This window comes from Chelon labrosus, assembly GCF_963514085.1.
Source record: "Chelon labrosus genome assembly, chromosome: 5".
Classification (NCBI taxonomy): Eukaryota; Metazoa; Chordata; class Actinopteri; order Mugiliformes; family Mugilidae; genus Chelon; species Chelon labrosus.
In genome coordinates, this window is record NC_140341.1 from 14441243 (window position 1) to 14458137 (window position 16895).

Consider the following 16895-nt stretch of genomic DNA (forward strand, 5'->3'; position numbering starts at 1 on the left):
TCTATTTTACGCATTGGCAGCAGAAGTTCAGCTGACTGTGAGCTGGCACGGTTAAGGAACATTCTAGGGAACTAGCTTGACCACAAAGTTGCAAAACCTTGCAGCCAAGAAGCAATACTGGTCAGACGCATTGTCCACATATCATCCCAAAAAAGGGAGTTAAAAAAAAGCTGACATGTCTAAAAGTGTCCGACGGAATGTCAGACACTTTAAGGAGGAGAAGCGTTCGCACTGCATCTCATCGAGGGTGTGCATGTGCATGCACTGCTTCCCTTTGATAACACCAACTTCCTGTTGATGTCAAAATTAACCTTTCTTGGGGACCCAAAAATATGCTTCGAAGTAAAGGGCAAAGAAAGAAAAAGAGAGACGCACAAAGTGAAACGAGAATACAATCCAGACAAGACTTATCTTGGCTTTTGATGTTTCATCCAGTTTCTGTTTTCAGTTCACTTTTTTTCCGGTGTTTTCAAATCCGTCTCGTTTCAATTAATTTTTTCAGTTTAGTTTATGTTGTAGTTTTTACTGGGTGAGATCTAAGAAGCTCACAATAGTTTTTACAATACAAACGCAAGACTTGTGACTCACAGTCATGCTCAGACCCAAGTACTAATAAACATGCTGTATGCCTCCTTGTTCTTGTTGTGTCGACAAAATTGAGTAAGAATAAAACATTTCCTGTGTTGCATTTTTTTTTTCAGTCAGTTTTTACTTCAGTCAGCTCCTACTTTTTGTTTTGCTTTAGTAAACCTTACTCATCTGTGTTGAGAACAGACTTTTTATTTTTTATTTTCCAAGTTCTGCACTTCTACTCTTTTTAAATTTTTATTTCAGTGGGTTCAGTCAGAAATGAGAAGAGAAAGAAGAATCAGCCCATTCAGTAATGCCCACAATGTTAAGGGTCCAAAGATATACATGAAAACAAACAAAATCACCACATTTAATATTTTGAGTGGTTGACTGCCTAAAGTCACAGATAATCACCACATGATTTCTGTGTTTCTAAACACTCCCTGCAGACATTTGCACCTCCCGCTTCTGGCGCAGTCATTCTGAATTGTGTAGGAAAACATTCTGATAAAGGAACTAAAAGAAAAAAAAAAGTTTATTTTAACAGTTTACTAAACTTACTTTAACTTTTCACTTCAGTAAAAGTATATTCTCTTGCCAGACAAACAAATATAAATGTGTCTGCGCTTGGTGTTAAAGCAAAAAGCATTTTGGCTGACACAGTTAAAAATTTGCATGCCACGGTATTAAAGGTCATATAGGTCATGAAGTTGGTTCATTGCTGTATAGCAATAGGATTATAAGATCATGGGGAAATTCAGGGGTTGCAGCATTAGGGCAAGACAGTGGAAAAATACAAGTTATATACACAACAGAATAAGAGTTAAGAGAAGAAAAACTACTAACACTACTACTAAAAAACTACACTTAGAATAATATAATATAATATAACATTATATAGTATAATATAATAAAAAGTCCAGATGCGGAGGAGTAGCTTAAGTAGCCTACAAACTGCTCGTAGCAGTTGAGGTATGAGTCATGCAGGAGGAGAGAGATGGACTGAAACTTGCCGACTTCACTGGATTTACATAGAAGACAGAAACGTCCTACACAGATGAGGACAGTTTGTATAAACCAAGCCTCCAAAATGTAACAAGCTAGAGAGTCTCCACCACTGACTGTAGGTCTCCACCATTGACTGTGTATGCTAAGGTCTCCACCGTCTCCACACAGAAATCGACACAGGAAGTGGACCGAAGCTCGAGATAACTCCTCCCACTTCCGGGAGGCGAGTTTACCGTCTCCATGGTTACAGTGCTAAATACCGCAGTTTGACAACGACGTCTGAGAGTGAGAAATTACTTTGGAGAGGAATAAACAAAACGGCTTTTAATCATAACAAGACAATGAGCACGTCTGTCACTCGCATGGTCGCCAGGAAAAATGATGCTAACAAAGTTTTTTGGCGGGAACGAGTTTATGACCATTTGTATGGTGAGTAAACTTAAATAAAGCTGAGGCTGTATAGCTAACGTTTGAAAACCTGCTAGCTAACCCGAACTGTTCGACCGCAGATCCAGAGTACACAGTGGCATCGGAGACAGACCATGCCAGGGCCAATCTCAAGGCCTACGCGACTAAGAGTCGAGTTGTGAGTTAGATATGTCCTTATTTGCCCTACAGAGAAATATTGTTTCATATGCCATACAAGGGTGCTAACTATCACTTAATACTAGCATATTCCTTTAATATGCTAGTATTAAGTGAAAGGCAACCGTGGTTTTATATTAGTAACTCTTAATTAAAAGGTTTTGTTAAGTTGTATTACTTAAAGAGTCCACACCGTTTTTTCTAGCAGTACTTATAAGCACATTCCCCACATTTGTGCAGTATTATTGTTTGTTTTGTTTGACATAACTTAGTAGCTAGTCATGATCTGGTTTTGTCCTCTACTCCCCCTGTCCACAAACTCTGGCCTATGGCCCACATTGCTGAAAGAAACCGATCAAATGTGAAAATGCTGACATCAATTCCCTCTGCTTTACTCAGAGGCGAGTGCCCGAGTTTGCGTCTATGTTCAGTGACTACCCGTGCTACACTCTTAAACTGGACCCCGCGCAGCCTGTCCCCGCTTTAACTGATCATCAGTGGCGAGGGCACACGGAGCAACGCAAAGAGGCTCTGCAGCAGCTGGCCGGGTAAAACGGCACACACAGCAGTAGCTGTTAGAGATTTGCATGTTGTTAAAGTTTAGTCGTCAATCATTACAAACATAAACTGTGTCCCCTGGCATGTTTATGACATTCATTTTTTTTTTATTATTGTCTTGACAGGGTTCCAAATGCTCAGTCATGGCTGAAGAAGGAGTGCCACGTCACCGGAGCTGATTACTGCAAATACTTTAAACGGTTTGATTAGTCAGCCTGCAACCTCTGTCTTTGCCTGACACCACGACAAACAAAAGATAACTACCATGCTGCCCAGATTTCTACTGTAAATATTGATGTAGTCTCTGACACCGACGTTGCCTTCTGTTCTCTTTAGCCCTCTGATTCCCTTTGCACAGCAGCTTCCCCCAGATGCGATTTTTGCATTGCCAAAGTAAGTTCCAAAGGTTTGTCACGATGCGTTTTTTTTTTTTTTTCCAGCTTTGATTGCTGTGCACTTTTTTTGGGGGGTGAAAAGTCGACATCCGCTCTTTGTGTCACATTAGCGAGGACTTTTTAACTGCCGGTGGAAAGGATGAAGAGGAACATCCCACCCACTGCACCGTGGCAGTCCAGACTGATTACAGAGAAAGTGAAGCTCAGACAGATCCTTACAGCCCTGAGTATGTGATACAGCCTGGGTCAACTCCTTCAGAGCTCCTGCAATTGGCGGCTTTAACTTGGGGTACAAGATCAATATTTAAGATTTTCACTGGTTTTTAAACCAAGTAATTGCTTGAACAGTCTAACTATGTCTTATTCCATGTTGACTGGTCTCTTCAGGTCGTGGTCTGCCTGCAGGCTTAGCAGAAGTAGAAATGATAGAACGGGCACGTGCCAAACGTGTTTGGGAGGCAAGCCTTCCGCCGCTGGAAGACCTGAGCCAGCTTGACAAGAGGAGGCGGATGATGGAGGAGATGGAGGCCAAAGAGTGGGCTTTCAGAGAGAGAGAAATTGAGAAGTGAGTGGGACTATACCTCAGACACTTTTTATTTTATTTTTTTTTAACTCTGACTAGAAGAGACAGATAAAGAAATAAACTATTACTAAAATAATCCTAGTGAAGCATTTCACACAGATTTAAGCCATCTTTTAACCCACTTGGCAAGTAGTGTTATATCTTAAATCCACTACAGCTTAATTTTTAAACTTTTTGTTGTGTTGATAGCTTCTGGCACATGGAATTGATGTTCTTCCACACTACAACTATTTACTAACATATCTAAGATTCGTAGGACATATCCGGTTCTTGCTTTATTGAGTTATCGGAGTGAAACTTTCCTCTAATCTGTAATTACTGTGGGTGGTGGCCAGGCTGCAAGAGGCCCGTCTTGCCGTGCTGAACGACCTGCTGAGGCAGAGAGATGAGGCTCAGAAAGATGTCACAGATAAGAGACTAAACCAGATATATTCTAAGCACCAAAAGGACAAGGAAACCAAGCTACACAAAATCCAAAATGACTACATGAGGTGTAAGACAACCACGTCTCAGTTCTAACATAATATGTTGACCAAAAGTGTATTACGCATGGTTTTGTTTCACGCCTGCTCATCTATGACTTCTTTTTCGCTGTTTTGTCTGTAGCACTGAGAAAATTGGAAGCTAAGAGGAAAAATGTGGAGGGGAAGTTAGAGCGACGCGGCGTTGCCACAGATTCTCTCACATATATCCCTCAGGTCCGCAGGTTGACCAGCAGGAACACCAGGAGCAATGAGCTAAAAAGCTACTACTTAGACACATATGAAGGTCTGAATTTAAATGTTTTTGGTCAAATAAAGCTGAGTGGGTCATTTCCAAAATAGCACCACAGAGACAACAGTATTCATCAGTTGTTAAGGTCATATTTTTACTCTTTGTCGACCATAGGCTTGCTAGAGCTAGAAGCAAGACTCCTCAAGCCACGGGTGAAAATACTGAAATCCACAGTCAAAAAGGATGCATTCAACACCCCTGTGGACAGAGCCATGAAGCTGATGAATAGATACAAGGTAAAACAGGAAAGAATATGTTCATGTTCATGCTACTTAAGTGTTTTTTACAAATACATCACCAACTTTGTCTCCACAGGCCCTGAAGGAGGAGGAGAACAAACAAGTGACAAAGAAGTCCTTGCGTTTTCTTGTCAAAAATGAGAAGCCTGTTCCTCGCCCTGTCACTCCCCGAGTAGAGAAGCCACCAGAGGTCAGCTGACTGCTCTGGCTGTGATTTACACCTGCCTTATTACTATATAGTATATATTATAATACTACACGTATTATATTTGCTAATTAACTCATGAATTTCTTTAGGGAGATGAGGAGGCAGAGCTTGCCGTAATCTGCATTCAGAATCTGATGAGAGGAAGAAGTATCCAGTATGAGGTCTGGGAGTGTGTGATTACCTGCATGTGTGAGATTTCTTTACATGCTTGAAGATCTTACACAAATGTGTTTCATGTCTGAATTTCTTCTCTGTTTACTCCCGTCTTTGTTATGCAGATGTTTAAGAGCAAGGAGAACCGTCTGGAGTTCATCAATGAACTTAGGACTGTCCACGCCCTGCAGGGGGACAAGCAAGAGCTGCTGAAAGCCGACAAAAAGCGCGTAATGGCCCTGAAAAAACAAAGAGACGAGCAAAGACACAAGGTGAAAACACACAGATAGGACCTCACATGCAAAGTTTTAAGCTTTACAAACTTTGAATGATCTCATTGCCACTACTATTCCCAGATCTGTCAAGAGGAGGCGTCTCAAGCCAGAGTGGTAGGTGCCGAGCTTGAACAGCTGTTTGACACCTTGTCCAAGGAGCTGACCCGTCTCCAAGAGGAGCGCAGGATTCACGCCTTTACTCTGTTGGCTGAGAGGGAGCGTCGTCTGCGAGAGGCTGAGGAGAGCGGAAGGAGGCAGGTGGAGGAGCACAGGCGTAGAGAAGAAGACGAGATCTTCAAACAAGTACGTAACATGTGTCTTTTTACTGTTACAAGTGGGAAAAGGAGATTATCATAGGATGCGGGCGGAGGTGAGTGGTGCTTGTATTATAATGCTTAGCATGTCTGTGGGTGTCCTTCACGCTGTGTCACAGGTGGTGCAGGTACACCAGGAAAGTGTGGATTTGTATTTAGAGGACGTCATCTTGGAGACCTTGGATCAGATGGCTGACCAGCAGGCCAGAGAGGAGATCCAGAGGCGGGCAAAAGAGGTCAATGACATTGCCTATGCACTGGAGGAAAGGTAATGTACACCTCGGAATATCTGCTGATGCTTTGCAACCAGAAATTACAAACATGACTAATACAGAAAGTTATTTTTGTGTGTGAGTAGCCGGAACAGTCTTCAGTCGGAGGAGATTGTGTCAGAGCTGATGTACAGCTTCCTGATCCCAGAGCTTGAGAAGATCAGGCAAAAAGGTTTGTAAGAAGTTTTTGTTCAGCTTTATTCACACTTTATTGTCACAATGTAACCCTGTAAAGCAATAGACAAACCTTTGTAAACAAAAGAAATGTCAGACACGTGATAAAGTCAGATGCAAATTCTTTCCACGCTTGTCTGACCGTGTGGTTTCTCTTGCTGCCTTCTTGCCAGTGCACCAGAATCAGCACAGACACTTGCAGGCAGCACGGGGCATCGTGCAGGGAGCTGCAAAGCCTTCTGGGGTCCTCCCCAGCACTCCGGGTGCCTCGCAGGTGACCTGCCCCTCCGAAAAAGCTTCAAGTCAAGTGCTCGAGGAGAAGATCGGCCAAAGGGAGCAGGGAAAGGAAGGAGAGTGAGACCACACTGAGACTGAGACTGAGTAAAGAGAGGCGGAGAAGGAGAAGTGTTAATAGTGTTGCAATGCGATGTCTAAACGTGTTGTTCACTCATGTTATTAAAATATAAAAATGTTTTTTGGTGTAACTGTAGCCTTTTGATTGTTTGATATAAACCTTACAGTCTTGAAATAGTTGGAACAGTATCTTTCTAAAACTATTAAATAATAAAATCTCTAATCTTCGTGAAGTTAGGTTTTACTGAAAGATTGTTAAGCAGTAGTTTTAGCTATTTTTGTTCATTCACAATCTCTTTTTTTGGGGGGGCGGGGGGCGGGGGGCTCCTACTAGAAATCAATTTTTAGCAATCTCTTCTTCATTGTCTGACACTTGGAACAGTTTGGGTTCTTGGGGACTCTTTGAAATGAATTTGCTGCGACAGTCAGTCCTGGATAAATTACCAGTCATTTAAAATCTACACCACTTGTAAATGATTTGATTTGATTTATCAGGAGGATCAAAAAAAAAAAAAAAAAAAAAAAACCACAAGGGATATTTGACCACTAGGGGGCAATCAGACTCCAATCTTTAAGTCTCAAATATGCAATTCATGAAAAATAAATAAATAAATAAATAAATTACTTTTTGCAGTTGTCATGATCACACTGGTGGAAAAAAATGTGAGAGCATGGCTGTCACAAATCGCCCTCTTGTGACCCTTGATGTTATGTCAGTTTGATCAAGGTGGGCGGCGCTGGACTTGTATCTCCTCCTCCGCTGCAGCCTGGCACACTTGTTGCAACGAGCCCCGTCAAAAAAAAAAAAAAAAAAAAAAAAAAAATTGCAACAGGTCCAGCAGGAAAAGCTCGTACCGTACCTTACTCTTTCTCACCTTGTAGCTTGTTCGAGGAATAGGAAATCGACCTGGATTAACGGCAGAAGGCTGAGACGGAGATCAGTGGACTGTATGCACAGCTGTGTGGACATCTGGACTCGACCGGCGAGGGAGTTGAATGATCTCGACCTTTACCCAGGTAAAGAACAGGTAGGAAAAGTAGCTCTTGTTTTTATAAGCTCGACACAGAGCCTCTTACATGTCGTTACCTTTACATTAAAATGCACTTTCTTTTTGTCTCCTCATTCATTTTTTTTTTAACCGGATTGCACGAGATGATCAACCAGAAAATAAATGAATGTTTTTCAGGAAAATTACTTAAAATAAAATGGTGATGTTGAAAACTGTGCACTATTCACTACACCTACGTTAGACTTGCCCACTGTGACCATTTAGCTTCAGTGAAAAAATAAGAGTTGAAACCTTCTCATAGTTCCACACTGAGCCTTTATTCACATGTAGTTTTGCGTCACTGCGCCTTTATTCTGAACACAATAGAAGAATATGACTCAGACCCGGTGTTGTGGTGCTGTGCTCCTTTCTGAAGGCAAGTGTATCAAAGCACAGTGGATTGTGTGCCCTCTGTAAATGAGGTTATTCACTTCTCCTCTCAGTGGTCATAAATAGGACTCCTGTGCTCCATCTCAGACTGGTTTCTACCTGTGGCTGTCAGCCTCGCTCCCCCGCAACGCCGTCCCCGACTTGCAGAAACAACAACAACAGCTTCCCTCAGGTGAGAATGAGCAAGAAGGCCTCTGCTGGACTGCAGATGGTCCGTGAGCTGCTCTCAGCTCAAACCGAGGAGGACGAGGACGAGGAGGGGGCGCTGACTGAAGATGAGGAGCCAAAGGTCTGCGGCGTGTGTGGGGATCTGGCCAAGGGCTACCACTTCAATGCCTTGACGTGCGAAGGCTGTAAGGGCTTCTTCAGGTGAGGTTTTTCTCTTCATCTCTCACCTGCACAACGATAAGGCATAACATTATGACCGCTTTCCTAATATTGTGCCTCCAAAACAGAATAGAACAGAGAATGGACATGGGCTTTCTGAGGGTGTCCTGTGGTGTCTGGCGACAGAATGTGGGGGGCCTTTAGGTCCTATGGGTTGAGGGGAGGGGTCTCTGTGGATCAGGCTTGTTCCAGTGCATCCCACAGATTCTTGATCAGTTTGGGATCTTGTGAATTTGGAGGCCAGGTCAACACCTTGTGCTGTTTTTCATGTTTTTCTGAGTTGTTCCTAAATTGTTTTCGTGTGCGTGCCTGTGTCAGGCTGCATCCTGCTGGGGATGACTGCTGCCATCAAGGTGCTACATGTCTAAGTTACATCCACATGAATGAATGCCAGGTCAAAAAGTTTCCCAGCAGAACATTGCATTGTTACAAGATGGTCCATGTTATTCACTTCTCCTCTCAGTGGTCATAACGTTGTGGCTGATCGGTGTATATACATACACGTGGAAGCAAAAGTTTGCTATATGTTATATATATATATGCACTACACAATATCAGGCAGGTGGTCATAATGTTATGAATGATCGGTGTATGCACGCACAGTATGTACGCTCACTTGCCAGTTCATTAGGAACACTCGTGAACACGAATGCATTCCAGTATGACAGCCGCACACTACGTAATGTTGAGTTTATGTTCAGACATTTCATTTATCTGAAACCGTGCTGAATACCATGACCTTCATGAAGTTCATATTTAGCGCAGCACTGTTATTCTGGAACGTATTAATTTTCACTAAAGCGCTAAAGTAAGTTGCCCGTGAGTGTACGTACTGTATGGTACATGCACTAAAGCTCAGGTAAAACCCTAAAAGGAATGCTTGGCTGAATAAAGAAGGTCATTTGTTTCTTTTTAAAAGACCACAGCGTCTGAACCAGTGTGAGGTCAGCAGGCCAGTTGTTCTAAATGCAAAATGATTATCTGGTTACACTTTCTTGACCCCGGAAAATTGCCGGAATTGTGCACTGAAAGCATGTCTGAAATGTACCGTGGAGTCGGGGGCCATTGAGAGCTTTGTGTGCCAGGAGGAGAATTTCAAATTGCGCTCTTAAAGCTGTGGGTGGCCAGCGCAGGTCTGAGAGGAGTGATGACGTCTGATATATTAGTCCTGGTTAGAAGCCGTGTAGACGTGTCCTGAAAAGGTAGAAGCCTTTGAATAGATTTTAGCGGAAAAGGCTCCAAAACAGGAACAACAAAGGTTTCTTAATTGGCACAAGGTAATCTCAGTGATGTTGTTGCCATGATTTGAAAAAAGTTGTCCATCTATTAATACACGTGTCGAATGACGTGGACTTTAAGTATTCACGGCTTATCTGAATACAACTGAGATGTCATTTCTCCACGTTCAGCTGTAGATAGTTTATATCCATAAAAACAACTGACGAGACGAATAAACGGTCGGCTCGGTTTATTGTGTATTACTTTGGACCGGAGTTGCCTTCATTTAATTATTAAACTGAAGCTAACTGTGACGTATGTGGTCAAGTAATTTAGCCACCGTTACATGTGCTTACGTCTTTATGTTTCATTTGATCGTCTCAAACTTGAATTCATAACCTCAATGGTTTATTTCCTGGCTGGCGTACAGCTTGGTCAGCGCACACATGCATGCACGCAATAGTACCTTAATACCATCTGTGTGTTCATTCCCATGATTTCTAACTTCAGACTGATGTTCGTAAACTGTTATTATGATTTTTTTTAATAATTTCAGACGCATTATAAAGAGGTCGACAAAACTCCACTGTCCATTCCTGAATGAATGCACTATAACAAAGAACAATCGTCGGTCGTGTCAAGCCTGTCGCTTCCGTAAATGCCAGGCCATCGGCATGCGTGAAGAGAGTAAGTAACCTCTAGATATGATGCTTTATTATTAGGAAATTACTTTTATACTGTACTTTTGTACTGTGGTAGAGTGAATTTAAAGCAAAAGTTAAAGTATTTGTGTTGTGACGTGTGGTGCATGCTCTTTGCGTCCGCTTAGTGGTTATGTCCGAGAAAGAGGTGTTGGAGAGGAGAATCAAGATCAGGAAGAAAAAGATGCATAAAGTATCAGTGGAGCTTTCATCCCCGCAAGAAAATATGATCCAGGAGCTGCTCTGTGGCCACCGCAGCACATTTGACCCAGCCTTCTCCCGCTTCAGCGGATTCAGGGTGAGCGAACCTCTCCACGCGTGTTCACGTGCTCGCCATTTTTATTTTTTTTTTAAACTGACTGACGGTTTTACTTTTTCAGCCTATGGACCGAAACATCTTTCCCGAGAGCGAGAGCGGCCTTTCCGCAAGCGAGGCCTTTCACTCGCTGACACAACCCTGCACCACAGCTGACATGCCTGCACCTGACCCCGCGGCGTCCTCACATGCCGGCTCCCTCTCCTCCTTGTTTTCGTCATCCTCCTCCAGCCTCTGCGGTTCCGCCGAGAAACAAGAGGGCCAGGAAGGAGGCGAGGGCGGAAACGGATGCGTCTTCACTGCTCTTCCACATGTGACTGACCTCACGACATACATGATCCAGGATATAATTAGGTTTTCCAAAGGTCTTCAAGACTTCCGGTAAATATGTGCATCCATGCGTGTTGAAATATGTCTCAACGGGTATGTTTTTGGTGCTTAAAGGGGACTTAGTACACACATTTTTGACTATTTTTATTCAGGAACTCCACTAGAGTGGCTTTGGATTAATCATAGCTTCCAAACAATCTACTCTGCCTGGTCAAAAAAAAAAGTCGCCACCAAAAAAAAAAGGTCACACGCTCTAATATTTCATTGGACCGCCTTTAGCTTTGTTCTCTGTGGCATTGTTTCGATAAGCTTCTCCAGTGTCACAAGATTTATTTCCATCCAGTGTTGCATGCATTTTTCACCAAGATCTTGTATTGATGATGGGAGAGTCTGACCACTGCACAAAGCCTTCTCCAGCACATCCCAAAGATTCTCATTGGGGTTAAGGTCTGGACTCTGTGGTGCCCAATCCATGTGTGAAAATGATGTCTCATGCTCCCTGAACCACTCTTTCACAACTTGAGCCCCATGAATCCTGACATTGTCATCTTGGAATATGCCCGTGAACATCAGGGAAGAAAAAATCCATTGATGGAATAACCTGTTCATTCAGTATATTCAGGTAGTCAGCTGACCTCATTCTTTGGGCTCATAATGTTGCTGAACCTAGACCTGAGCAACTGCAGCAACCCCAGATCATAGCACTGCCCCCACAGGCTTGTACAGTAGGCACTAGGCATGATGGGTGCATCACTTCATCTGCCTCTTTTCTTACCCTGATGCCCCCATCACTCTTGAACAGGGTAAATCTGGACTCATCAGACCACATGACCTTCTTCCATTGCTCCAGAGTCCAATCTTTATGCTCCCTAGCAAATTGTAGCCTTTTTTTCCAGTTAGCCTCACTGATTAGTGTTTTTTTTAAGGCTACACAGCTGTTCAGTCCCAATCCCTTGAGTTCCCTTCACATTGTACGTGTGGAAATGCTCTTACTGTCACTATTAAACATAGCCCTGAGTTCTACTGTTGTTTTTCTTCTATTTGATTTCACCAAACATTTAAGTGATTACAGATCACGATCAATCAGGATTTTTTTCCGACCACATTTCTTCTTCAAAGACGATGGTTCCCCACTATCCTTCCAGTTTTTAATAATGCGTTGGACAGTTCTTAACCCAATTTTAGTTGTTTCTACAATCTCCTTAGATGTTTTCTCTGCTTGATGCATGCCAATGATTTGACCCTTCTCAAACAGACTAACATCTTTTCCACAACAACAGGATGTGTCTTTCAACATGGTTGTTTAAGAAATGAGAAGCTACTCATTGCATCAGTTGAGGTTAAATAACTTGTTGCCAGCTGAAAGATAATCACCCATGCAGTAATTACCCAATAGGAGGCTTCTACCTATTTGCTTAGTTAAATCCAGGTGGTGACTTTTTTTTTTTGGCCAGGCAGCGTGTATCCTCATCCCTCACTGCCAGTTAAACAGCCCAGCCGTATGAGCTCCTGTCTCTTTAAGGCTCACCTCCTTGGCCCACCTCCGCTTTGATAAAGATTTGCGTATTGGTCAATGGTCAGGAATCATAAGATCCGTTTTGAAGCTCAGCATGGGTGGAGCTGTCTGTCGCCAGCTTATCAGGCTAACTTAAAAAGGGGTGGAGAATGAGCGGAGGCGAGGCAGCCGGTGGAGACCTCGTCAGACAGCTTGTAACCTGAAAAGACACCCACATGTCACTCAGCACAGCCACTCCTTAAACAGTGCACAACTTCAAGCATTGATATATTTTAAATGAAATGAAAATGTGCTATTGCTAAGCTGCAGGTTTTGGCGCCTCAGTGTCGGCACCCAAACATCAAAGCATTCTATGTGTGTGGCAGAAAATAGGAAAGAAGTGTACTAGGTCCCCTTTAATATCCGTTCAGCATTAATTTAGTTTATGTCATGTCAAGCTGGTTTCCCACAGATCTCTGTCCATGGGGGACCAGATATCTCTGCTGAAGGGAGCCACGTTTGAAATAATGCAGATCCGTTTTAACATGGTGTTCAACTCAAAAACAAGCAACTGGGAATGTGGCCATATTACATACTGCATAGATGATGCCGTACGAGGTGAGGCTACTTTCACAAACACAAATAGGCAGACAGAAATCTACAGATGAGTACACAGATGTAAAAAGAAACTGTCACATGAATGAACTGTGAAAGAACTGATCGTAATCAGGCGAGCCACATATTTGACCATATTGTTGCTTACTTGGGAGCAGTGTTAAACACAATAACAATGTTATCACTTTTTAAAAATAGTTTCCCATCAACACTTTCTAAAGATGCAGAGGAGATTTAGCTGCCTAATTGTGCACAGTGTTCACCATGCCTACTCACCTTTTGGTGTTGCACAGGTAGTGCACATTTGTGTTTTTGGATGAAATGGAAACGGTAAAGCTGCAGGTGACAATTGGTAAAAGGTTCATCATCATTCATTGAGCGGTGGAATCACTTGGAGGTTTATCTGCCCCTGGATTTGTTAGGGCATAGTTATAATCAAGTCTGCTATTAAAACAATACAAAACACATTCAGTAGTGGACACAAATATGATCTGAGGTTGACTGAAAAAGCAGCAGCAGCAGCAGCAGCACAGATGTACAGTATGTTCTGTCTGCAAGGGACCAGGTTAAAGTTAACACTGAGAGTAACCGAAGACGTGTCAAGATTTACAGATACAGATACAGTACTCGTGATAAGAAGCAACGCCTGCACGCTGACATTTTGAGTCAAGCATGACGTGTTTTTTTGTGGTGGCGTTTCCTTCTCACGTCTTGATGATCTTTTAAGATGCACCTACAGTCGAACAGAATCATCATGACGGGTTTATTCTTACTGTACTTCACCTCGGTGACACCTTCGCAGAAACAGTAACGTGATTCCAGGACGAGCATCCGCCAGAATGCTGTCAAACTTGAATTGTCACGCTTAAAGATCAAAAGGGAGTTCACATTCGTTCATTGTCTCCCGGCTTCCTTTTTGGCAGTCCGTGACATATTAAAGATTAGGAGACTGCAGGAAATACCTTTCGAAATAGTAGGTGGTGGTAGGTGTCTGCTCATGTTTCATAGTCGCGTTAAACTACATATCAACGTGTTTATTTTTATGCCAGTGTGCAGCAAAAAAGCTTACGCTCCGACTGGTCAGACTAAACTTACCGTGGCATAAACAACGTACAACAAATAAACTTAAAGTGGATAAAGGTGTGACTACAGTCGCATTTTATTTAGTCACCTCAGTCAAAAGTGAAAACTAGATGGGCAATGTCTTATTTATTTATTTATTTATTTTTTTTAATCAAACTCAGTGAAACATCATTTCCTGTAGATGTTTTACATTAAAAAAGTGACTCTACCACTTTCCATGCTGATGGTTGCACTGCTGTATAAGCAGGAAAAAAGAAAGTTGTCAAAAGCCTTTGTAAATAGGTATATATATTTTTATTATTATGTTTCTCCATTTGTTTTTGGCCTTAAAGCAATTTGGCTCTGCGATAAAATCTGTTAACAGTCTTATAACTTTATATTACAGCTGCTAGGACAAATAAATGGACTCCTGATTGGATTAAAATTACAAAGGTCCACTCATCAACTTCCCTTTCAACTTTGAGCAGGAGGAGTAAAGAGGAAATGTAAATATCAGATGCAGATGTCTGTCCTTATTTACATATTTATCACATCTTCAGTTACTATTTTGTTGCAGCCCAGTTAAATGTTTAAAAAAAGATTCAATAAAGGTCCATTAACTTTCATTAAAAACTAAAGAATTGTACATAAGTAAAAAAAATAAAATAAAATAAGGAAAGATGTTGTATTGATGTCAAAAATGTCTTTACCTAGAATACTATATCTGTTTTTCTCATTTTCATGTTAAGTCCCAGCCAGCCAGTCTTATGAATAACAGGAAATGACAGATATCTCTTCAAAATATCAGTTTGACCCAATTATTCTCACTGCTTAAAATCTCCTCTATCTTGGTGTATGCTTTGGATGATATGTTAATATAATGTAAGCTGTGGATGAAGACTCCTCAACTCTAGTTGGTTGATCTACTAATAAAGATTTTTTCTTTGTTTTGTAGCGGGTTTCCAGCCACTCCTGCTGGAGCCTCTGCTCAAATTTCACCACACACTGCGCAGACTGAACTTGCAAGAGGAAGAGTACGTTCTCATGCAGGCCATGTCCCTGTTTTCTCCAGGTACCAAGCAGGTCTTCATCAGTTCATCCCAGTCCTCGCTCATCAATCATTTATGAACCCAGTAAATATTTAAACCTGACAAACAGGGAGCATATGCACCAAGCCAAGCATGAAAATGTATTTTAAGACGTTCTCAGGTTGGTTTTTAATTTAAGGATACGTGTCTTTGTTGGATCCAGATCGTCCTGGAGTGCAGCAGCACAGCGTGGTCGACAAGGTTCAAGAAAACCTGGCGCTGGCTCTTAAAACCTGGATCGACTGCAAGAGAACAGGCTCAGAAAGACAGTGAGTGACAAACCAAGTCTCACTCTCAGTCTGACACCTTTCACATATTTGTCTGCTTCACCTTCGCTTCCTGTTATTCCAGCTTGCTGTACCCGAAAGTGATAGCCTGCTGTACGGAGCTGAGAACAATGACAGAGGAGTACACCAAACAGATTATGCAGATCCAGGACATCCAGCCTGACACTTTATCTCCTCTCATAATGGAAGTGGTCAGTAAAAGCCCCTGTAGTGACTTCTGACGCAGGCATCCGCTGCACACGGACATCTCAAGCACTCAGAGTCCACCGCTGTTATTTAACAAGAACTGAACATGTCCATCGATTTAAATGAAAGTATTCATATAATGAAAGTATTCGTATTATGTCATCATACAAGCAAGGAAGTAGTAACAAATTGTGCCGTGCGATTGTTTTACGTTCTCTACACGCATCTTGCAAGGCAAAGATACTGTACTACAGGCTCTGATGACTTTTACAAAGTTTGTTTTGTTACAGCGCAGATTGAATCTTTATTTCTATGTCATTTGCTTTCAGTAAGTACATGTTGTGAGGCTGAACGTGTTTGTTTAAATGTTGTGAAGAATTGTCGAAGACCGAAAATGGTGTAGCTGCAGGAATCATCTTTAGTTTTCATATTTGTTACCTCAGGTTTAGTTTTGTGTTTTGGTGCTGTCACATGAAACGAAACAATCTCTACACTCATTGTAAATAAAACTGAATAAAGACACATCGGGCGAGAGGCTGGGTGCACCCTGGACAGGTCGCCAGTCTATCGCAGGGCTAACGCAGTGAGACAGACAACCAGTCACACTCACATGCACACCTACGGCCAATTTAGAATCACCTGTTAACCTAACGAGCATGTCTTAAGAGGGTGGGAGAGTACCTGGAGAGAACCCACACAGACACAGGGAGAACATGCAAACTCCAAACAGAAAGGCCCAGTCCGCCTGGATTCAAACCCGGAACCGTCTTGCTGTGAAGCATCAGTGCTAACTACCATGCCACTGTGCCACCCTTTATTTTACATAATAACAGAAAATAAGCTACTGGTCAATATAACTTATGCTGAAATTAGGTATGGTGATTGTTGATGGCTGCAGTGACTTCTAAGTGTAAAATATTCAGTAATTTATCACTATTGCCATATCAAATTATTTCAGTACAGATACTACATACTGATTTAAAGAAGGTTTAGTAAAATGTCACGAAAGGAATTTATTAAATTTACTGTATTTACTAAATATTGGTGCGTGTTCTTCATTTTTCAACAATTCAATGCACAATTGTTCAGAGTTAAGGTAGAGTCCTCGCGGACATTTCCCGTATTTGTCTTCTCAACTTTGGTGATGCTACGATGTTTCATTTAGCGCTATCAGAATTAATTTTATTATGATTTCGTGAAAGTGCTTGATCTGGACGTTTTAGGCCCCAGTTCCTATGCGGCATCTTGAGGAAAAAATTGAACGGAAATGTGTGAAAACTAACTGTTGCTAACTGACTGATGCTAACCG

The 16895-nt window shown here is 42.0% G+C and overlaps 2 protein-coding genes across 4 annotated transcripts; both read left to right on the forward strand.

Moving 5' to 3' along the window:
- The first annotated feature begins 1651 nt into the window (after positions 1 to 1651).
- On the forward strand, positions 1652 to 6632 carry cfap91 (cilia and flagella associated protein 91). The gene is made up of 17 exons (XM_084544001.1): positions 1652 to 2007; positions 2088 to 2164; positions 2563 to 2711; positions 2847 to 2921; positions 3058 to 3114; positions 3227 to 3405; positions 3504 to 3681; positions 4035 to 4192; positions 4306 to 4467; positions 4588 to 4709; positions 4789 to 4902; positions 5010 to 5081; positions 5199 to 5345; positions 5430 to 5651; positions 5782 to 5930; positions 6021 to 6106; positions 6282 to 6632. The coding sequence occupies exons 1-17, from the start codon at positions 1920 to 1922 to the stop codon at positions 6464 to 6466; spliced, it is 2220 nt and encodes a 739-aa protein (XP_084400127.1). The 5' UTR covers positions 1652 to 1919; the 3' UTR covers positions 6467 to 6632.
- A 727-nt stretch (positions 6633 to 7359) lies between these two features.
- On the forward strand, positions 7360 to 16688 carry nr1i2 (nuclear receptor subfamily 1, group I, member 2). 3 transcript variants are annotated; one of them, XM_084544701.1, is made up of 9 exons: positions 7360 to 7490; positions 7989 to 8270; positions 10063 to 10193; positions 10336 to 10505; positions 10588 to 10904; positions 12821 to 12966; positions 14981 to 15097; positions 15277 to 15382; positions 15465 to 16688. In XM_084544701.1, the coding sequence occupies exons 1-9, from the start codon at positions 7459 to 7461 to the stop codon at positions 15619 to 15621; spliced, it is 1458 nt and encodes a 485-aa protein (XP_084400827.1). In that variant the 5' UTR covers positions 7360 to 7458; the 3' UTR covers positions 15622 to 16688. The 3 variants fall into 3 exon arrangements, with proteins under 3 accessions (XP_084400827.1, XP_084400828.1, XP_084400829.1); XM_084544702.1 differs by having other exon boundaries at positions 7366 to 7479; XM_084544703.1 differs by having other exon boundaries at positions 7395 to 7490; positions 7955 to 8270.
- The last annotated feature ends 207 nt before the right edge of the window (positions 16689 to 16895 follow it).